Raw genomic sequence first — 23,346 nt, forward strand, 5'->3', positions numbered from 1 at the left:
GATGTACACAGCAGCTGGCACATACCACCAAGTGGTGCACTCAGATCATGTTGGCACCACTAATCCTGCCAGCACATCACCATTAGGAACCCCAGAGCTCAGGAGTGGAAGGGAGCTTCCCACAGCCTTCTAGCCCGGCTGTGGGTGGTGTGGTCACTGCGAGACACTTCAACAGGACAGTTTCCAACTAGATCCGGCAGGTCTGGTCCTTGCAAATGTCTATCAACCATTGGATCAATAGCTGCTATTGGCACTGGCCTAATGAAATGTCAGTAAGCAGCACTGGCAATTGATTCAGGCTTTGCTGTGGTGCAGATGAATTACGGTCTGTGCATTTTATTACAGATGTTTAAAAAAAGAAACTTCTCAAAGACAGTAGCCTTCACTTTGCCCCCCTAAGAGGGCATATCTCCTAAGAGTGATATGCTTCTGAGCATAAATCGGGAAAGATAGTTCAAAGCCTCCAGATGACAGCAGGGTGGTTTGAGCTTGGGGCAGACTGCAGAAATGGTGCTCTCTGGGATGGTGAAAAGTACCAAAAGACTTTTCAAGCTGCTCTTCAGCCTGATTTAACTTGCAATAGAAAATCAATCATCAATAATAATATGCAGTACTGATCTACCACTCTTCTTTCCCTGTATAGGGAAAAGTAGGATTCATGTTACTGACTCTTCTGCCAGATGCCAAAATCAGGGCACAGAGAGGTCATAGCTGCTTAGTGGATGAGTGAGGGGGATGGAACCAAGGTTTCCAGGCCAGAGCCCCCATAGTAGGAAGAGACATACTGTCAAAAGATTAAACATATAAATACAAAGATATTTCTTAAAGTAAAATAAAATTATTAATATAATAATGCACTTTCTTTTTTCTACTGTCAAGTCTGGGAAATATAGTTCCAGATTTGGAATAGTTGGAAGGGCTCAACTGTAATTGCAGTTAATTGCTGAAATTAAATCCAGTCCAGGACAACGTTACTGCTGTCCAGGTTTGTGTTGGAAGAGGGGTGGGGAGGTGGCAGCGCTATCTCTGTTTATGTAGTGAAAATTTTCAGGTCTTGTTTTTATTCCAATGAAAAATGTCAAAAGCTTCATGTTTGGCTCCTGACCAGTCCTACTTGTGACAGACCCAGTACTCACACATATTCTAGCACAAAGCCACAAAGAACATGGGCCCAGAGGATTAGCAGAATTCATATTTTGTTCTCTGGTTTCTTTGCCTCTTAGGGGTTTCTGCCTGAAGGCCAAATAGTTTCAATAAATGCCTAAGAGAGACTCTCCATTTACAAAGTAATACATCAGCAAAATAATTGCAAATTGTTCCCAAAATGAACTATTCTCTCCTCGCTAAGTGGAAATTGAAATTAATTGGAATCATTATGGTTTTTTTTTTCCCTTAAATATTACTGTACCATACTATAAAGTGCCTGAAATTTAATCTGAAGTCTTCAGAGCTTAAAAAGTGCTTTGCAGCTGAAAGCTTGTTGTTTTTTTCACCAGCTATATCCACTGGTCTAATAAAAGGCAACACCCCTTGCTATCAGCCTTGCTTCTGACATTGAGGACATTCCTGGCTTTCCTTTGGTTTTATATGGAAAGTGCCACCAGCTACTCTGTTCACTTCATCATTCTCAAGGTTTTGTTAATTTATTGAAAAGCTTTTATAACAGAAGCTTCAATTAAAACAATGTACTTGCATTGCCACGTGATGTAGAACACCATCAGTTTGGTTTGGAAGTGATGAATCAGAAATTAAGAAATTATTGTAACAGGCAGAACATACGAACAACAGACCCAAACAAAAGGGACAATGGGCAGCCTCTGTACCTCGAAGAGCCAAGGCATCAAAACTTGTATCTTTCCATTTTACAGAACAGAGGGGTAAAACACACTGCTCTGCCACTGTCAGCGACTTTCCTCAGCTGAACCAGGTCCAATAATGGAGATGAGTTTGGTGAGGAGAGCCACAGACTCCATACTCTCTAGCTAACTCAAAAACATGGCAGGATTCCTGAGTGGAGCAGATTAAGGCTGGTGGCTGGGCAGTCATTTGCTTGTTTCCTATTTGCTTCCAGTTCCCAGTAAAGGACCTTATGTTTTAAATACTTGTGGGTCTGAAAGTGAGGGCATGTCTATGCCACAGCACAGGAAGGGGCCCAGGGACCCCTGTTGTAGCACAGAAGTGTTCCCCCACAGAAAGCCAGGATTAATTAGGTTCAGTTCAGAACTGCTCTAATCTGGCGCTGCTGCTTTCAAGCTCAAAGCCCACACTACGCCATGGTTCTGCTTTCAGCCAGCCAGCCACGCCAAAATTACCTTGGAGTTACTTCTTTTCCTTCTTGACCCATAAATACAGCCAATTGCCATGAGAGAAGACTGAACCTGCCTGGATCAAATTCAGAGTAGAATTTGCCAGTGCTCACTCCCTTTCTATAGATATTTTGGATGAAACCCGAACTCAAACAGCTGCTGGACATATCCCCATGCCTACCTTCCCCATGGGATGCCCTGCAAACAAAGCCACAGGGATGCTTCAGGGGAGAATAAGCTTGGGCAATTCAGCAACTCGCATCTCTGCTTCTCAGCACCAACACGAAATCCACTGGCAGTGTGACCTGACAACTCTTTTAAACTGAAATCAAGGCTTGGAAAAGATGAACACATCTGGCATATCATTCACTGAAAAATACACTGTGTAATAGATACGAAATAACTCAGTTAAACCATTGGGAAATCCCAATTTAATGGGAAATAAAGACCAAAAAGTTATTTAAAATTTTAATATCTACTTTGTTTAACTATAGAATGCTCTGTGAAATAACCTTAACAAGTATCCCTGGGATTCTTCAAGTGAAACATCTGACCCAGCACTAGCTAAATTTTTACCAGTCGAGAGCTCTCGGTTGGTAGTGTGTGAGTAAGGAGCTCTTGCTGTGAAACATACCTTTAATATGATCATTGCCTTTAATATGATCACAGCCAGTGCTTCAGTGGGGGAGGACCTTTGAGGTGAAAAATTACCCAAGACATAGGCATGCAAACATTGAAGAAAATTCAATCAAGAAGAAATATCCTATGAAGAGGATGTGCTGCTTTCACCTAAGCATTTCCCTTTAGCCAAAAGTGGCGGGGACAGAGCTGCCACTGAGGGTGCTTCAGCTCAAGAGATTGAAGGAATTAGTTTTTCAGAGGCATCTGTCAGCAGAACAGGGACCTTCAATTTATAGTATTATCAAATTAAATATTTTTACAGAGCAAAGACCCCATTTCAGTGACGGTGTTAATGTTCCCTCATACCCGAATCTGCACCACTGAATAGCTCTTCCTTTCTGGGGCAGAAAGTCAACCAAAATCACCCACAGCCAGAAGATACTGGAGGAGAGTCACCCACCAACTAGAAAGATTCCTATCACAGCATGGAAATACTGCATCAACCATGTGAAACTTCACAAAGAGAAGCGTGTTGTTCCCTAGAGATTACTTGTGCAGAAATGAAGTTGCTAATGATAGTCATATCAGAGCCTCTTGCAGGCAAAACCAGGGGGTTGCCTATGTGACAAACACCCAGGGAGGACGCATTGTTCTGCCTGTCCCCAAGGGGACCATTAGATGTTTTCTCTAACCTCAGAAGATGTGGCTGAGGAACTTGGCAAGTGGTGACTCTGCAGAGCTTTGCATTTATTTCTGAAGGGTATCAGCAAGAGGAAGAGACAACACAAAAGAGTTAACTAGCGGGGTTGTGGGGATGGGATAAACAGATGGTATGGTGAAGAGCTATTTCCTTTCCATTTACATGCTGACTGCATTAAATCAATCCCTGGGCTTTCATGCCAATAAGATAAGGCTCTGCTGGGGAGGATTTTAGCGATCTGGCTGTATCCTAGTTGTGGATATCACTCTATTGTGTCCCAGAATTTAGTCTATTCTCGGGGAAAAGGTCCTTCAAGTTTTTGCATGTGATTTTTGGTGATTTTCCTTAATACCAATATCACAGACATCACCTCTTTTCTAGATGTGGATCTCTGCAAAGCTCATCAGCACTGTTTTATGTTCCTATCCATGTATTAGGGCACTGACATAGGATTCTTCTTAGGAGCTGAGCCTGCTGTTTTTGCAGCCTTAGCTTATCTCGTTGCTCCAGACCCAAACAAATTAGTTTGTAATCCTCAGTATTGTATACTTTGGCAAATCTGGCTTTAAAAGTGATCAGAAATGACCTCCTCATGTAAAATTGGAGTCAGTTCAGTTGATTTGTCTTCTCTCCCTGTCGGGCTAGTAAGAAAACCCTGCACCTGCACAAACAGCAGGCCTGTGCAATTGATAACATTGATGATTCTCTATTTCCCCTTTCGCAACAATGCTGCACCCTGTTTACCCACTGTTTGTATCCTTTCTACCATTCCCTGTGCACACACAATTAACAAAACACCAGCTGGTACAGGATAAATGCTGCCGAAAGGATGCGGAGAGACACCAGACAAAAGTACAGAGCTCTACCTCTGGCTCTGTTACCTTTTAATCTCAGATGCTGCATTCACTTCCCAGCAGCCCTTTTGACCTCTGAGTCTTTGGATAAAGCATCTCTCTTTTTCTCTGGTTTGATGTTTTTTTTTCTGGTGTCCAAAAAATCCAGCTAACCCTAAGCCTCCCACACATGACACCAGTGCTTCAGTCACCTTCTCCCATGAAGGCCTTGTCCAGGCAGTTCTAGGAGGCTGACTCTCTTCAGTGAGGCTCAGTATCCACCTTAGATGCTAGAGGATGCCTAAAGATGTGCAACTGTACCAGTTGTCTCACTCATGGGGCAGGGCTGATCCATGGAGCAAGAGCATCTGCCCTCAAGAGGACTAAACAAGGTTAAAGTTTGTTGGGAATTTTGCAAGGTCAATCTCTGTCCCAGCAGAACACTTATCTAGCTATTAGCAGCTGTCTGACACACTGGACTGAATTTCAGCACAACTGGTCTAGGAAGAAACACTTCATGGGACGTTACTGATGGACCACAGGGCAAACATTGCCTTGGTTCAACCTTTCTGACAAATGCTTGAAGTTATGACTGATGGTTCATGTGGATCAATCCAGCATCTGTTTGGTATATTAATGCATGGCTGCACTGAGCTTGCAAATTATTGTTCATGTACTTTTGTAGAACATCTTGACATTATTGGCTAAGCCCTTTAATAAATGGAAACAGGGACAATTAATAACACATGAAAAACATGCATGATTCAGTTTATCCACGTACATTTCTATGGTAGTCTTTTTCGGCAGGAGGGCTAATACATCCTAGGAGAAGGATGGGGGTCATCCATAATTGAGCTGCTCTGAACTACCAACAACTGTTCCATTTAAAAATGTATTTGCCTGAGAGACATGATGGAGATGAAAATTCATTACCATGGCAGGCAGTCAAGGAAGACAGAATCAGTGAAAATAGTGAGGCCAGACACAGAAATTAAGTGCTGAGATGCCAGGACCAGAGTCAGGGAGACAGAGCAGGAAAACTAGATATTTGTGTACTGAAGGGCAAGAGATGCAAACAAATGGAAAAAACAAAGCTAATCTTAATAAAAATGCTACATTTCAGCTGACCAGTAACAACATCCTGCTTAGAAATGGCTGTTTTTTACTCCTGTCATCTGCTAGCTGCTTAGGTCCCGATTTTCACATTTTTAAGGGAGTGTAAAGTGTTTTGGGCTCTCATAAAAAGCCACAGCCTGTTCCTGTGGCAACAGGAGTGCTGCCCATAATAAAAAACACATGAGGATGGATTGTTTCCAAAAGGAGTATGTACTCACAGAGCACGGAGAGGTAAGTTCCCCTGCTCGGGAGGTACAGTGATTGATGGAAATATTTAGATAGGAAGTACTGTACAAATTCTTTTTGGCAGCTGAGACATATTTGTGGAGTACTAATGAAATAATCTAAAATTCACCTAAAAGTCTGAAGGAAGGTCCCAAAAGATCACTGACAGTTTAATTAATGGACTGACAGTTTAATTGATGGAGTTAAGAGAATCAGAGATTTTCATAACTCTTTACATTATGCTCCTTTTTTTAACAATAACTTACATCTGAAAACTATATTATGTTTTTGTTATCTCTAGGAAGGGAAACAAATTAAGACTTAGTGCTCTGAAAACTGAGAAGGAAAATAGGAGGAAAAAATATTGATTAATAATATATATTCTTATCTAAACACACAGAAGACTTTTGCCTTTCAGCAAGTGGCTCAAAAGTGCAATAATAGGGAACCCAGCTTATTTCAGGTGCTTCCCAGAATCCCCCTGTCCCTTCTGACAGCTATGCCCACCTCTGGCACATATGTAAATCAGCTGTTCTCAAAATTGCTCCTCCAGGCTTCATTTGCACAGGACCTAAACTGAGGCAGCTTGCTAATAAAGCAACTGGCTGACAATTAAAACAGGCACAGTCAATCAGCCATCATTAAGTTGGAAGTGACAGGCTGGGTTTTATTTTTAACTAAAACTAGTGGGATTCATGCAAAGTTTCCCACAAAGTTTCTCTTGCACTTTGTGCACAATTTAATCCTTTCCTACATGCACCATTTCTTTGCAGTAGAAGGCAGCCCAAAAATAGCATGCAAAGTAAGGTAAATCTAGGATTTGCACGGCTGCAATGATTATCACATACTGAACCAGCACATTTTGGTATTATTGCATCTGTAAAGTGCGTGCTGCAAAACAATAGATGGATGGATTTATACTTGTACAGGAAAGAAAGACCTTAGGCAGGGAGTTTTATTTACCATTTTACAGCCTTCTAGTACATAATTGGTGAGGAGGCTTTCTGTGCAAGCCAAGGCAAAAATCTGTTTGGAGAGGGACAGGCAAGGGTAGAATCAGTACTCTCTCCAAGTGCAAAATAACTGTGAAATTGTTACTGATCATTTCCAGACTGGACAAAATGAATTGCATTTTGAGCAGAGCCAGAATCTACCACTTGGGTGAATGCTAAAGCTCTCTCTGCTCCACATAAAGGAATCCATTTATATGATCCCAATGGACAGGCAGAAGTTCTTCCCCAGCCAGGGTTTTGGGTGCATTGCAACTGGTATTCCCAGTCTTGCAGAAGTAAGGTTTGGGGATTGAGAAGTCTGCCGTAGAAACTCATTTTTCTATCTGCAAGTCATGCTGTGCTGTGTTAACTAAAGCGTCTGGTGTTCTGCTCCAGGAAATGACGACGGAAACAACCAGAGCACTTGGAATTAATCATCTCAGTTTTGTAACATCTCCCCCTTTTTTTGCAGTTGGAAAAGTTGTGGATCTACATGGTAATTAGGCTCAGCAGCCCATGCAAGAAGAAATCCATTGCTCTGGACTACCTACCTGTAGGGGTATAAGATAACACAACAGGCTGCTTTCCTCACTTTCTGTGCAAATCCTCCCTGCTAGGATGCTGGTGGCCTCAGCATTGGGCATGGTTGCACGTAACAGAGGTGGCCCACAAGCAGGGAACCACCTGCATCAGTGGCAGCTGCTAAACTGGCTACTCTCAGTGGTCACACAAATGCGTCTGTAATACTCCCATGGCTTATTAGGCACCTGAGGAGTCACTCAAAGCCATGGGGAGATCAGCTTTGTTGGGATGCTGGACCAAAAGAAAGCCTGCTGCAGAGCTAAGCCTGGCAAGGTAACAGCCCATGAGGGAAGCTCAGAGGAAGGGAGAGTGACCCGCTCAGGTCTGCTGCTGGCTGAGTGGCTGGTACCCGTGTTCATCACAACATCAAAAGACAGGGGAGGCTGATGACAAAATCCCTCTTAATTGGCAATCAAAAATGAAACGGAAATGTTGCTTCCCATTGCACCATGCCCATTCCCGCTCCTTCCCTAGTAGTTGGAAAAGATTAAAAGCATCAATTTTAATCAATGAGGGGAGGTAAACACAAAATATTTATTTTTTAATATTTACAAGATTAAAATTGGTAAACCTTTGATTTATTTTTTTATCATCATTCAAGTCCTGTGCTAGCAACACTGCCCCGAATCAATATTATCAGACAACCTGCAGAGGCTTTCTGAGTCAGCTAAGGAAAGTCTCCTAATTATGACAGCTTTCTAAACAAGAAAATGATATTAATTTACAAAAAGCACAATAGCAAATCATCGTCAATCTGGATGTTCACTCTAACATAGCCAGTTTACAGTTTTGTTTTCTTATGGATGTTGCCCACCCCTGACATTTCCTGTTTAATGATCCTTCCACACACAAATAAATCACTCGGTTTGCATTGCCTGCCTGAAGAAGAGATGCTTGTACCTTTTGCTGGGATAAATCAGCAGAGTGCCTTTTATAACAGCTGCTGAGTCCCTGTGTGCAGAAAGCAGCACATCAGCACACATGATTTTTTTCTGCAGCCATACCATGCTGTTCAAAGATCCTTGAATGAAAAGTATGCTAAATTGCCTTGCATTGTTCAACAAAAAACCAGCAGTATAACAAACAAGATCAAATGATCTTTTGATTTAGATTTAGACGGGCAAGCTACACCTCCAGGAAAAAATATGTCTATCTCTGTAATGCCAAAGGATTATCAGAATTGGGCTCAGTCCTACTTTTAATAGAGTTCATGGTGCTGTGCCTCTTGCTCCAACAAAAACATGGTCAGGACATCTGAGGAAGGTGTTTAGTTTAGAGATTATATTCAGAATAGAATAGGGGACTGCTGGTACCCTATGAGATTAATGTGGCTCTGAAACACCATTAAAGATGATAGAGTGTTGGCTAATCTCTGTGTCTGCCTGCAGTCTAAAAGGCAAAATGTACTAATCCAGACTGTGCCATGAATCAATACTACCCCAGGCCTCCAAAAGACCCCAAAGGATATACAGTGTCCTGGTTTTCAGGTACATATTTAAACACTAAGATAAGTCCATGAGGAGAGGGGAGAGGAGGGGAGGAGAATATTTCAGTTGGAAGGGACCTACAGTGATCATCTAGTCCAACTTCCTACCAAATTCAAGGCTGACCAAAAGGTTAAAGCACGTAGTTAAAGGCATTGTCCAAAAACCTCTCAAGCACTGATATGCTTGGGGCACTGATCACCTCTCGAGGAAGCCTGTTCCAGTGTCTGACCACCCTCTCAGTAAAGAAATGCTTCCTAATGTCTAATCTAGACCTCCTCTGACGCAGCTTTGAACCCTTCCCACTTGTCCTGTCACTGGGTACCAGGGTGAAGAGATTAGCACCTCCCTCTCCAGGTCCCCTCCTTAGGAAGCTCTAGAGAGCCATGAGGTCACCTCTCAGTCTCCTTTTCTCCAAACTAGACAAGCCCAAAGTCCACAGCAGCTCCTCACTGGACATTCCTTCCAGCCCATTCCTCATCTTTGTTGCCCTGCTCTGGACACATTCAAGAGATTTCAGATTTATTACCTACTTCTGCACCTGTCCATGAACACGTTCACAGCCAAGGGAGAACCCTGTGCTTGTCAAAGGAGAGAAAACCATCCTGCTTTCTCTGTACTTCTAGAAAAGGGTTCAGCGGTGCAATTCTTCCCATACCCCTGATTTGCCATGGTCTGTATGACCTGAAGCGTGACCAGAAGAAACCACCATACGGAAGACGATCAAGTGGCAAAAAGAAGAGGGAAGAGAATGAGGCACAAAGGAAAGAGTCAGGCTCAGAGCTAACAAAAATAAAAAGATAAAGCAAACCCACCAACAGCTTTTACAGCAATCGTTTTGCTCAGACAGCTGTCTCATGCCGTCTGGCAGAGGCACAAAGGGGTGAAGTTGATGCTGCCGCAGCTTTCTCCCTGAATTTTTATGCTGCAGTTCTACCTATCAAAGTCATGCATGGTCCTCCAAGGACTTACTTCCTTGCTTTGACTGCCTTAAACTCAAATCCCTGCGTCCCTGATGAGCAGGAAAGGCACAAGGAATTGCTCAGGGGAGAAGGTAATAGGAGAGAAGAGCTGCAAAAAAGCCTCTAGCCTCAGATCTGTAATACTCACTCAGAAGGAATCACATGGGTCTCAATGGCAGAAGGTGTAGCATGGACTGTGCTGGGCCATCTGTAACCACACAGCTACAATCACACAAGGAATTACTCCATTCTCTGTATAGCTCTATTACTCACATGGGTTTGGCCCAGACCCATTAGCAGTTTCTCAAGAAATTCCCAGGCATGGACCAGCCAGGGACCAGTCAATGGGCAGTTTGGATAAGGAGCCTATGTTGCTTGAATGTTTGAAGTGTGCTCTTTTGTCCCACACACACTCAATATACAAGTCTACACACTATCAGAGGTGGTACTAGATCCAAATCAGTGAAACAGTCTTTTAGGAAATATTCCAATGGAATATTAATGTATCTGGAGATAGTTGCGAATGTAAGGAAGCCAAGCAATTAAAAAAAAAAAAAATCATAAGTGAAAGCTTCTTCAAGCATAACAAATACTGCAGAGTCTGCTAAGACGTAAACAAAATAAAACCATATTGACTTTTGAGGATATAACTTATTTGCTCTATAATCATGCTAAACTGTCACTATAGCTATAGGACTTGATTTTTTGGGATGACATGTTCGTATAAAAGAAGAAAAAACCCCAGATAACTAAAGATCATAGAGGGGCAGGAAAGGGCAGTAGCATCCTGTGACAAGGTAAAACAACCTTTCCTTTCTTACATGGAGATGGAGAAAGGAATTTGGTGAAATTAAAGGCAAGGCTAGTCTGCGAGCTCTACAGTGGGAGCATGAGGAGGTAAATTCCCACTTTATGCCCAAAGTGAGTTGGCCTTATTGCTTAAAAAAATAAAAAGAATGAGGGGTGTTACTTTAGTTGGTGTTACAGGTGAGGAGACAGTCAGGAGGGAAAGTGGTGAGGCCTTTGGCTTAGATAGCTGAGAAACATGTCCTTTGCCATGGTCACAAGAGAGTTGCCTGTTACTGCAGTCATGAACCAAGAGCTGTGAACACCCAAACACAACATCGTGGGCAGCATAATTATGGGCTGTGACTAACATCCCTCTGTGTTTTGCCCTTGAGAAGTGAATAGGGGCGTCACCATGCCTGGTTGGGGAACCCCTCTGTGTCCCCTTGCCTCAGCTAGGGGCAGCAAGCAGAAGGAGGTTTTAGCCTGCAGATGGTCTGAATCCCAGAAAGGAAACATGCCATACACATTTCCATCAAGAAGCTGATCAAATTAATTTTCAATAGGATTGAACAAGCCATTGAGATAAAAACAAACCCTGAGTTAAGTCATGCCAAAAGCCTGTTGGCCATATAAGCCATAATAGAAATTGATCTGTTGGATCTGCCCTTCTAGAGGCTTGATCCTGCACTTCCTGAGACCCTTGCCACTGGCTCAAACCAGCAGACGAATAAACTGCACACGCAAAAGAAAAGTACCAGGAGTGAGACAGGGATTGATCAAAATACCAGCCTGGGTGTGGACACATTCCCCACCAGAGGATGAGAGTCCAGGATTTCACTGAAGCCCCCACTATCTGATCTACATTATAAGTCACAGCAGCTCCCTAAGCAGCATGCTTTTCTCCCCTCCTTCTCTTCATTAATAATGATGAAAAAAACGAGAAAGCTCCCAATAACAGATTAAAAAAAGGTGAAAATGGATGATAGACCTGCCAGTGCAGATGGACCACTGGGCAGAGGAGGTGCTCACCACGTCCTGCTCCACAGTCACCCCACAGCTTTCTGTTTGTCAGAATTACTCAAGGACGATGCTCTGATCCTTTCCTGTGTGACCAAGTCACTCTCCACAACTGATCAGGACTGAGTGCGAGCACCAGCTGACTAAGTGCAAAAAATCCTGAATTAAGCTGCCATCACTGTGAAGGGCCTTCAGAGCTCAAAACCTGCAAAAGCCCTCAGGTTCAAAAAAAAGGGCCAATCGGCAGAGCAATGCTTCCTGCCTCTGATATTGCTTCTGCATCAGGACAGTCTGTAATATAGCACACCATCTGGAGAGTCTTAAAAAGGAAAAAGAAGGGGGATCCTGAATGAACCTTGGTACAACCTTCACTTTTAGGAGACATGAATGCAGAATTCAAACTAAAATAAAGTTTTTCTAAAAACTAGGTGACCTAGAAATGACAAATGATTCAGTCAAGAAACATGTGATTCATTAAAACCTCAAGCAAAAACAGAAAGCCAATTTAAAAAGAAATTATTCCAGTCTGAAATAGAAAGAAAAACTGGACATGTGTGTTAAGGCAGTTTGATATCCTCACCCACTAAAACGCCTCAGAGATTCACACTGTGCTGGAGGAATGAGATAACATCAGCCTCTCACATTGCTGTCCCTGGCTTTAAGGGCATCACAGAGAAAGGAACCAAGCCCTCTGGATTGTATTTCACTGCCTTAAAGGCACTCATTTCTCTTCACATCTCTTTGGCTCACTTTGGCACATTTTCCAGGACCAAATGCACCACAGTTCCTGTATCATCCTCTTCCATGGCTGTTCCCAACTCAATTCTTTAACACAGCTCATTTTGCTCATGGTAGAAAACAACACTATGTGACTGTACCTTAAAAGCTGTGGGGTGAATTTTTGCTTTACTGAAGCACAGGAGAACTTCAGCTGTGATTTCAGGAAGGCCAAAATTTCAATTTGATTGTTCTCTTGCACTTGCACAGACTGTGTTGGTCTAGTCGTCAGCTGGAGAGGGTAGTAATGATGAGGAAAGGAAAAAGAAAGCTTTAAAAATATTTCAGTTGAACACTTGTTTTCTGTGGGAGTACATTTGATGTAGGCCTTCCTTCCTGAGTTTTGACCATCAATAAAAAGTACACATATCTATATGGGTCTGAGCCTCCTAGGAATCTGTTTTGGCTCCCCTCCTCAGACCAAGCTCCATGGCTCAAGCTTGCAGAGAGGCCCTCCTCCAGCTGTGTGAAATCTTGAAAGGCACTTAATGAATTAGACATTATTAATATTCTCTTCCAACATCAGAAGGCAGCAATTAACTCTTTGAAGACTCATTCTAAACACTGCTTTATAACTTTCAGTCCTCAGAGGCATCTATGTACTCTCGTGAATTTAAAGAATATCTTTCCAGATTAATTATTTTTCACTGTTTAGGAATAATGTTCAAAGTCCTGGTTCTGCCTTGGAGTGTGTATTAGTGACATTAGATCTGCCATAAAGATTTCAGAGCTCGGAACATGATATGCTGCAATACTTTGCAATTATGAATTAAAAGTCACCTCGCCACCCTGGGCAGGAGAGATGACTACAGGTTAAAAAGCTAGCAGGCATGCTCACTTTAGAGGCTCATAAATGCAGCGTGATGGCTAAGCTACCTAACACACAAAAAAAGAAAACAAAAATCCAGAGCTGATAATAGAAGATGCCTTAAGTAGGTCATTCAACATGCCAGGCCTCTAAATGTTATTTGGGAGTGAGAAAATATTATTTTCCCACTTCAGCGTGACTTTCTCGTCCCTGTCATATGGAAGCAACATTTTGTGCTCAGTACTATTATTAATTTATTAGCCTTTTGAACATCTAAATTGTTTTGCAGTCTGTGGACTACATCTAAGTGCTCGTTGAGGGACGATGCCACACAAAGATGTGTCTGTGTGTACATCCACATACATGTCTCTGTATTTTGAAGTGCAGACTTGGTGAAAGAACAATTCTGTCTATATATTTTTGACAGTGAGAACAGCCATTTTCTTGAGCCCAGAACCACAATAAGTGTATTTTTGTTATAATTAGATGTCAAGCCTTATGAGTGATGACTATGTAGAAAAAATGCAAAGTATATTTATTTATATTGAAAACAATTGAAGGAGACAATGATTTTCTTTCCTTTTAGATTACATGACGTGAGCACAAACTGCTGCAGTACAATGCAGCTCTGTCAGCCTGGTCTCACTGCCTGAACAACTGCTTTCTCTTCGCCTGATGAAACTGTCCTCGATGGCACTGCTTTTCCTAAGTGATGAACTCACCGTCAAACACTTTTGTACCCAACAGGGAATCACATATGCTTTGAGCAGATACGAGGCTTGAAACAATCCCCTGAATAACTTTATGTAACAGGACTTAGATTGTGTCCCTGGTGTTGGAAGTAGCATGATCTATTTTGTGCCTAGGAACAGTACATAGAATTTCTGCAAAGGAGGCTGTGGCTCAGCACATCTTACTGCAATACTAGAAGTAAGACTTTTCTCAAGATAGTTCTTCAGTAAAACTGTAGGAGACATCATAGGTGGAGTTCACCTGATGTACCCTAGGTATTTAAAAGTTAGTTGTCAAGGACTCTCTCAAAAGTCAACAGAAAGGGGATGATTTTCGCATCCCAGACTGGGCACTTAAGAGGGGTCAGATGGTTTCCTGCTGGAGCAACCATTCCTCATGGGCTTATAAAGGTGACTGGTGACTAGCTTGGACGTTATCACCCAGCTTTTAGTGAAATGAACACACTGCATGTACCACGTTGACACGACCTTTCTTTGACTCTCCATCTGCTCTCATGTAATGCCCATACATGCACCCAACCAACATTTCCTTTCCCCCTGGATGACTCCCTAGGGCAGGGCGCTGCAGTGGAACCAATTTTCCTAAAAAATAGGTGTGCGGGACAGAAGAAAATCCATGAAAACCCAGCCAGAAGGCTATTCCCCATATGCATCCCTGGATTACAGAGTTGAACTTTAGCACATTGCCCTGTCAGGAAAAGGTACGTAGGTGTTTTTGCTGCATTTAGCCTTGTCACAGCTAATGGCGGTGTCCCAGGAAGCTAGCTGAAGTGACAGATTCACAGTTTTTAAAAAAAATAATACATTTTGCACAATGCATGTGGCATTATCTTGTCCCATGAAATCTCCTTCAGGAATGTCTGAGCAGAATTGCCATCGTGGGACTGCAGCTGGTGGCGCGTCACCGGTAGGCAAGATGGCAAGGGGGGGATGCAGAAGTCAGGGCTTGGAGGACATCTTATCAACAGAGAAGCAGTAAGCTAGAAACCCCAAACCAGCTTTCAAGCCCCAAGGACCTTCTTCAGGTCTGAAGCAGAGTTGAGAAGCTTCAAGTCAGAGGTAAGCTGACAAGCTGGAACCAAACCTGATTATAACTCAGCTCTTTCAGGCTCCAGCACAGACAGAAAGGGACTGTAATCCCTTTGCATCTGCTTTTTGCCATGGGTATTTTGTGCCATCCTTGGTATATTAATGAACAGAAGGAATGCACTAAAAATGAAAACTTTGAAAGAAGCATTTGTAAATACTCCAGTGTCTAGAGAGAAAGTAGACTCAGAAAAGTAAAATTCAAGTTGTGTTCAACCCCTGTTACTGTAGAGGCTGAAACTGTCTTGTAAAATACTGAGGTAGCCTTGGTACATTATCAGGTGAGATGCCGTAGGTATAGTTGCAGAAAAATGCTTTTGAGCAGCTAGAGGATCACAGTTAATGCTCAATAATCTATAAATCATTGTTATGAGATTTCTCTATGCAAATGAAATTTATATAACCCTCATCAATCTTTAAAAAATTGTAAAGATTAAATTTTGCAGCCGCAATGCAAATTAAAGAATCCCTTAACCTGTTTTCAAGATACCTCCTTATAGCTAGTTAATTTTTAGATGGAGTGTTCTTTGAAAGGTCTAATGGATAGTGAGCATTGCTGATTGATTATAAAATGAGCAGGGGAGTTTAAGAAGTGAGCTGTGAATGTAAATTCACTACCAAGCTATATTAACCTTGCCATATTAAAATTCTAAATTATGAAAGTGAGAGAAGCAGGTATTAATACAATACTTTTGCTGACTACATTTTATTTATTTAGCATCAATGAATTTCTCTTAGTTGGTCTATGCCATGCAGATCCATCAGACTGTCCTCTGACCTACATCTTAGCAGGTCAGAGGAAACCTCACTGCTGTGGAATCCAGAATCTGTATTCTATCCAACTATAAAATACAACTTTATACATTATGTAATGGGGAAAAAAAGCCAAAACACAGCAACTGGGAAGAAAAGGAAAAGAAATGTAATTCATGTGTCACTCTGCCAGGGCTGCTTCTCAGAGCTGCAAACCTACGGGAAACTTTTATTGAGCCATCATTAATGAGCAGTGACAACATTTATTGAAAGGCCAGTTTATCTGCAATGACCTGAAAACATCAAAAGTAAATTGAGGGCTGTTAAACACTGCAAACAGCCTGTGAGGGTGTGCAATCTCTTGGTGAGAGAGAGGGGAAAACAAGAGCTGTCATCTTACCCGTTTCCTCAAATTGCAGGTGAGCGTGAGATTCCTTGAGAACGAGTTTGCAAAAGCAGTATAAAAGTCCAACACTTTAAGCAAGGCTTCTCGTTTAATAATATGTAAATCGCAGTATGTCAGAGCCCGTACATTGGCACACGCGTGGGCCAGACTGGTTTCCTTCCAGAAGATATCACCAAACACATCACCTTTACCTGAAAAACAGCAGGACAAATTTGTTGAAAGGTAAAGCTTATACCATGCTCTTCAGCACACAAATGATTTCTTCCCAAACTGTCTTTTACTTCCAATTATTCTAACATAAGCTGCCAACTGTGAAAACTAATAAGAATAAAAGTTTTAAAAGTATCTGAGGTACTTGAGTATCCTTAGCAGTAGCCCCAGGTTTTTAAGGTATTTATAGATTGCTCTGTGAAGTGTCACAAAGCATAAAAGCCAGATCGTAAAGGTCTCTCTAGGACAATACATGTTTCAAAGGCTCCTGAATATAATAAGCACTTAACTAATGTTCAGGCAATTGAGTAATTGAGTATTTCTGAGAATCTCTTCAAAAGTGACTTAGGACCCCCACCCTCACCAAAAGCTCAGGACATCGAGGCTCCTAAGTCACCAAAGATTTGCACTGTGGTGTAAGAGCCAGCTTCCAGGGCCCAAGGACCACATCCTTAAGGGATGTTTAAACATTTTTACTTTGGTGTGAGTGGGAACATTTCTTCTGAAAACCCACCAAAAAACACCCTGAGACTTTTAAACTGGCTTTAAAACTTAAACAGATCCAGAAGCCTAGTTCTAAACCCAAACACATACACTTAAGTAGAGGTTTACGCTTAAGTCTCTATTTAATCACTTGTTTAGTGAGAAAGGGTTTGACACCTTAGACACTTGCACATATAAATAACTTCAGCCAGATGTGAAAATTACATGCAAAGGCTATTTCTGGACTGGTAGGCAGAAAAGCTAATGCTGAGGACCTGACCTTCACCCTCCATGTTTTTGAGGATTTTGGGCTAGCTGGGTGAGGATCATGGCATGCAGGTTGTGTCTGACACCTCAAATCCTGAAGCAGAAACCATGGTATGAAGGGTATGTTTTGTTTCAGAGCCCAATGATATCAAAGCAATTTATTGTAGCAGTTATTAAAAGGCAAGTTAAATCAATCAGTCAGTGGTGGTATTGCTATTGATTCCAGGTACTTCTAGCAGCCACTTGGTGAAGGGTAGTGATTTTACAGTTTTGGGATAAAAAAGGTAATACATTTTAATATTTCCTCTTTTAAGAACTGTAACATTTCACTCAACTCTATTTTGGGAACACAGACCAGAATAATAATTTATCCAAGCTTATTACTTTAGGGGTCAGAGGCTCTATTTCTCTATTTCCATTTTTGCTTTGGATATTGTTTCCCGTAAAACACATTCAACATTTCTCATGTAGAGTAAAATAAAATGTGCAAGTCCTTATCTTCATTTCCCTGTTTTAATTTCCTAACAAAATTCTGTATAGCAGAATCATCCCTTAGAAAGGTTATAACTGCATTCTCACTGAACTGCTTTTAGATAAAATGACATATTTTGGTGTAATTAAAATTAACTAGAATACATAATACAGGTGGTAAAATTTATAAAACAAGTTGCTTTAAAACGCTCTCCTTATCACAGAGCATTTCCTACTAACATATCATTTATCTAATGTACTGCTTTGAAATTACCCTTTGCAGTTAATTTTCCTCGTCTATACCCACAGTTCAAAACCTGGTTTACAGTCATACTCAGCACAGTTACATAATTCACAGAAAATAGACCATTTCTGAAATGCACAAAATTGCTTAATGGATTTGCTCTCTGAGGTGGACACAGGACAGAATTAAGTTCAGCTTTCAGCGGCTGCAGAGTGCAGTTAAAAAGACAAAATACAATAATAGGGACTATTATAATTTTTCTGAGTGAAATGTGAGCAAAATACTTGTTTTCTTCCTAAATTTAAAGTAATATATAGCTAATTTAAGCCAAGAGGTTGAAAGCAGTGGATGCTCCCTCCAAAACTCGGCACAGGGTTGTCTTACAGAACGTGCACCCAAATCACAGATAAATTAAGTCACCATTCATAGACTTGAGAAGATCTCATTGTCTTCAGGTCAGTGAGGCAGTGAGCTGCACTGGGTTCCTCAGAAAGGCTGGGACATGATAAACTGAACCTATTCACTCCTCCATGAGCCACTGGCCACTGGATTTGAATGGTGAAGCTATACGCTCCTCTTACACTGTGGTTTATTCTCTTCAGAAAGTATAAAATCTTGGAAGCATTTAAGAGTTCTTGAATTTTATGTTTTCCCCACACACTGAAGAGTCTCGTTTGCCTGTTATAAATGTGCTAAGGAACATACTCAACGAAAACAAAGCCAACCAGATTCTCCAAAACAACGTGTCTTTTCTCATACAGAGATTAATGTACTATACTTCATCCCTATTAAATGTAGTTCACTGAGTAGAGAGCGGTAATTATTCATTCAAGTTTAATTTTACATGGTGCAACTAAATGAAAAAAACCTTTCAGAGCTGCAGCAGAAAATGTAACCGGTAGCTCTGACCTACCAGCTCCGCAGAGGCACAGAGAGGAGCACAGAGCACTTGGGGCTCATGCAGCCTGCAGGCTCTTCAAAGTCTCTCTCTAGAGATTTCTCAAGGCCCCAGCATGTTACCTGCTAAATCTGCACTTCCCTGAGTCCTGAGCAGTCTCCATACCCCATCCTGAATGGAGGCAAAGCCCTGGGAAGGGCTGAAAAAAGCAACGCTTTTTCAAGTTAGAGTGGGAACCACTTGCATACGTTTTGCACTTGGTGTACAGAAAGGGAAGAGGAGCATCAGGATTTGAATACTGCTGCATTAAAGCTGTCAGGGACATGGGTGTAAGGATTTGGGGACTGAAAGAACTGCGGAAACCAAGAGGATATGTGCAGGGTGTTGAAGACTGGCATAATTTTTGCTGAAACAGCAACACCAGTATGATCGTAAGCATGAACAAAAATTTGCTCGTATATTATGTACATATCCCTGTGCACAAAATATACATATATATTTATGTGAGTTTACATGTATTGAGAGACAATCATACAGTATGTAATTATATAACAGATAATGATATTTTTATACACTATTCAATCTTTTATATTATGATAACTATCCCATACAGAAGTTGGAGGGAAAAGTTGTCTGCAACCTTGCACCATGGATTGACTTGCCAAGTTGTGAGACAGCAGCTCATGCCTGGACCTTTCAGGCAGAAAAAATTCTTAAGGGCCTTATGAAATCCCCCAGGAGCTTACACAGGGAATGAAAATGTCCTTGGACTCAGAGAGGAAAGACTCTTGTTAAAGAGCATCTCAGAAACCATATCCATATCTACATAAAGACAAAAATTTTCCTTCTCCAGATGGGGACAGAAACTGAGCTAAGAAATATCTAATAGAAGTGAGAACTTGATGTAGCATTTGGGAGAAAGTTTGGACAGGCAGTGAAAGAAATATTTGTGGTGGAAAACAGCACTAAGGAAAAACACATAAAAGGGACCAAGACCCCTTCTTAAGGTCATAAGGTGTTTTTCTGTGCAGTGCAGTCTTAGCTAATAGGCCATCTATCCTCCCCCTCATTTTAAAATATCTCCAAAGTCCCATCAGTCACACCAGCGAAAGCCAGACTTGATGAATAATGTAGGCTTTCCATTGTATGCTCAAATCTTCTGTTTCTAATGAAAAGCAAAGGCTGATTTTGTTGAATAAGCAGTAAAACTGTATCATGTGAAGAAAATGTTCATCTAATCAGCTCAGGTACCAATAGCCGTGAAGTGATGGCAGGATGCACAGAAGTGGAGGTCAGTGACAAAATAATTACATATACTGGTAGGTATATACATACAGATACATCTGCCGATGTCTATATATCTGTCGTGAAACCTCTGGCTGCAGGACAGACGTAACTCAAACTGACGTAGAAATCCAATGAGCAAGGAGGGAATTGGCTCTTGTTACCCACAGCGGCACACAGCTCTGTGATGGTTCAGCGAGCAGCCAAGCTCTGCAGCTCCTTGCCATGGGACATCAAGGTTGGTTGCATAGGATTACAAAATGATGGGATGTATTCATAGAATAAAATACATATGTGGCTATCAAACACAAAAGATTTTCCTCTGGGTGAGGAAGACCTTGAAATACAATTCAAGGGGAGGTTGGAGAACATTCTTGGGAAGTATCACTGTTTTCTTCCTTCACCTTCCTACTTTCTCCAGCACATCCACTATCGGACCTTTTTGGAGACAGGCTACTGAGCTGTCTGGATTTCTGGACTTAGCTGACAGAGCTGTTTATGTCTGGAAAGAGGATCTGGAGAAGATGGGAGTGATGTATTGGTGTAAATTCATCAGCTGCCTCCTACCATCTGGAGCATCATTGCTTCCTGTAAGCACAGCCAATGATGTGCAGAGATCACTAGATTCTGAGAGACATCTTCTTGTCTCTGCGAATGTTTTAGCCATAACTTCATCATTTTCTAGGGCATCCAGAAGGGCCAGCACTCTCTTGAAGATCAGATCAGAGATGAGCATGGACCAGTCAGAAATCCAGCTCTACAGGACAGCACATTAACACACAAAACTGCAGAATGATGGGAGAAAACAGCATTTCTAGTATTTGAAAGATTGTCAAAATAGTCAGTAAAGAAACAATAACAAGACACTGCCAAAGTCCATGCTGGCAAAGGTACTTTGCACTATCTAACACAGTGCCATCTTCCCTATCTGCACCTAGAAGCATAAAAGAAATTTACCTTTCTTCCAGCATTCAGAACTGCTGCAAGATGAGCAAAAGGTCTATATAGATACTTTCCCCTCATCTCTCTCATTTTTCATTCAAGTCTCCTAGTGTTTCACATTTTTCTAGAAGCCCCAGCTCCCAGAGACAGGATATCTCCATTTTGATTTTATACAAAAATAAGTTTCTATTCTTCTTGGCTGAGGAAATAAACTTGAAAGCATGACCATTCCCACCATTTTCAAAACTCATAAGGCAAATCAGATTGCCTCAAACTGTTAATCTGATTTAAAAGAAATACATCACATGGTTTTCAAATAATTTTCCTTTTCTTATGCTTCCAAGACTTTTGAGTTCTTGGGTTTGGCAGTGAAGCGTGCAGGTCTAATTCAAAAACATTTCAATTCAGTGATGGGAATCTTTCTGACATTGGAGGCTGCAGATCACATCTAGAACACACCAGCTGGCACTAAATTAAGATTGATGCTTCTTATTATAGTTAACTGTCATGCAGAGAGAGATGAAAATATTTTAAATTTACAAAATAATGTGAAAAATTGAATGTTCCCTTCAACTCTGTCAGTAAGAACTAATAACAATTTAGAACAAGAATCAGTAGGACTAAACCTTACATGGTACTACGTATGCCAACCCAGACCTGCAAGATATGACTTATTCCAAGGCACGTGCTTAAGAAGAATTGCACAGTGCAGAGCAGCACATCATATTGGTTCTCAGATCAGTAATCCTTCAAGTATTTTGCAAGATACTTTGACATTCAGCACTTAAAAAACAACCTGCATTACATTAATAACTGCAGTCCTGCTAGCTAAAAAAAACAACCCCAACCCTTTCCTTTATGAATCATTTTCCTCTTAGTTAATTTACAGCTTTAACTCATTGGAACAAAAGGGACTTTTCTTACAGGTGAAATAGGACACAATGTGTTCTGTAAATTGCATCCAGGTGCAAGTTACTAACACAGGGAAACTCACAATTAGTCTGCCTTGGTTTACTTCCCATTAAAAACAAAACAAAAAGAAGTTCAACATAAAACATCAAGAGCTAATTTGACATTGGGGCAAATTCTTCTGCCTTCAATCTGCTACCTTCATTCTGCTTGAGAAGAAACCCAAGATGCAAAAAAAACAATTAAAATCATAGAATTAGCTACTAATACTATGAGATGGAATTGGATTGACAGTTTTTCATGTCATACAGGGCATCACACATGGTCAGTCTTGTCCTGCACAAAGCATGTGCCAGGCTGAGTTACACCAAGGAAATTAAAAGTGTTGAAGCATGCACTGCAAACACCAAATGATTAATGCCCACGGATGAGAGCTGTGGAGAGCCTGGGTCTCCTTCTCACCTAAATGGGAGCTGCTACTTGCTCAGCCTCTAAAGAACTTTCCGCTGTGTGATTTGATAGGAGGCTTAATCTTTTGACCTCAGACACATGTGAAATTAAGAACAGAAAAAGACTCATCCCTCTTTTCACCTGTCAAACCAAATTCAAGAAAACATGCCACTTGCGCTCTTGCTTTCCTTAACTCCTCGGATACTGTATAATATCCCCTTCCCAGACCAAAAATTTGGAAATAACTCATGAAGCAGACCTTTATTAAGTGACACTCTGCTTGTCTAAAAACAATAAATCCAATAAACAATATACACAGAACATGCTGAGAATTAACATGCAACACATAAAGGGGAATAACAACTTAATTGAATACATTCGGGATCAGGACCCTAAGTGTGGCTGAAACATGAGTTATTAAATCTATATGCATTCTGGCTTGACTATCAAAACTACATTCATTCAGCAGCAGCCCCCAGTAGGATTTCACTGCTCAATATATTTTTATCGCTCTGCAGTTTGAGCAGTATTTTTGATCAATTCCTACAATCAAGATTTGAACATGGTAGGTCATTATTTTTCTGCTGGCAAAACGACTTCTTCAAACCTTGTTAATCAATCTGCCTGGTTTAAGTTACTGTACAACGTACACAGTCAGCTGTGCAAATAGCGGGAGCTGGAAAGCAGCTTCCAGAGTGACTTGGTTGGTATCGCCACTTAGGACAAACTCCTCGCCAGGAGCAAATTCAGGGTAATTGCAGCAGGGTGGATTGTTAGGTGCCCTCTGCTAGCAGATGCCTCATTTCATTAGCCTGGGGGACCAAACCTCTGGTCCTTCCTGAGACTTCTCCGCTGATAACACCTCCCCATGCAGAGCAGTGGCAGTTAACTTGTTTACTCCTGCTTGAGATGGTGGAAAATTACTGATGTGCCTTCTGAGAGTCACCTCGCTTGCTAGGAAAGTTTTGATCATTAGAGA

At 41.4% G+C, this 23,346-nt stretch overlaps 1 protein-coding gene across 1 annotated transcript in view; it reads right to left on the bottom strand.

Annotated features, from left to right (window-relative positions):
• Positions 1–23,346, bottom strand: part of LOC104514171 (potassium voltage-gated channel subfamily H member 5-like) — a gene marked incomplete at its 5' end in the record, with an annotated part of 51,544 nt that overhangs the window by 12,177 nt on the left and 16,021 nt on the right. The window contains one exon of the mRNA XM_010157754.1: positions 16,204–16,400. Within this exon, the coding sequence (XP_010156056.1) occupies positions 16,204–16,400 (197 nt within the window). The remainder of the gene's footprint in view (positions 1–16,203; positions 16,401–23,346) is intronic.

The sequence above is a fragment of the Eurypyga helias genome, unplaced genomic scaffold, assembly GCF_000690775.1.
Source record: "Eurypyga helias isolate BGI_N326 unplaced genomic scaffold, ASM69077v1 scaffold18930, whole genome shotgun sequence".
NCBI lineage: Eukaryota > Metazoa > Chordata > Aves > Eurypygiformes > Eurypygidae > Eurypyga > Eurypyga helias.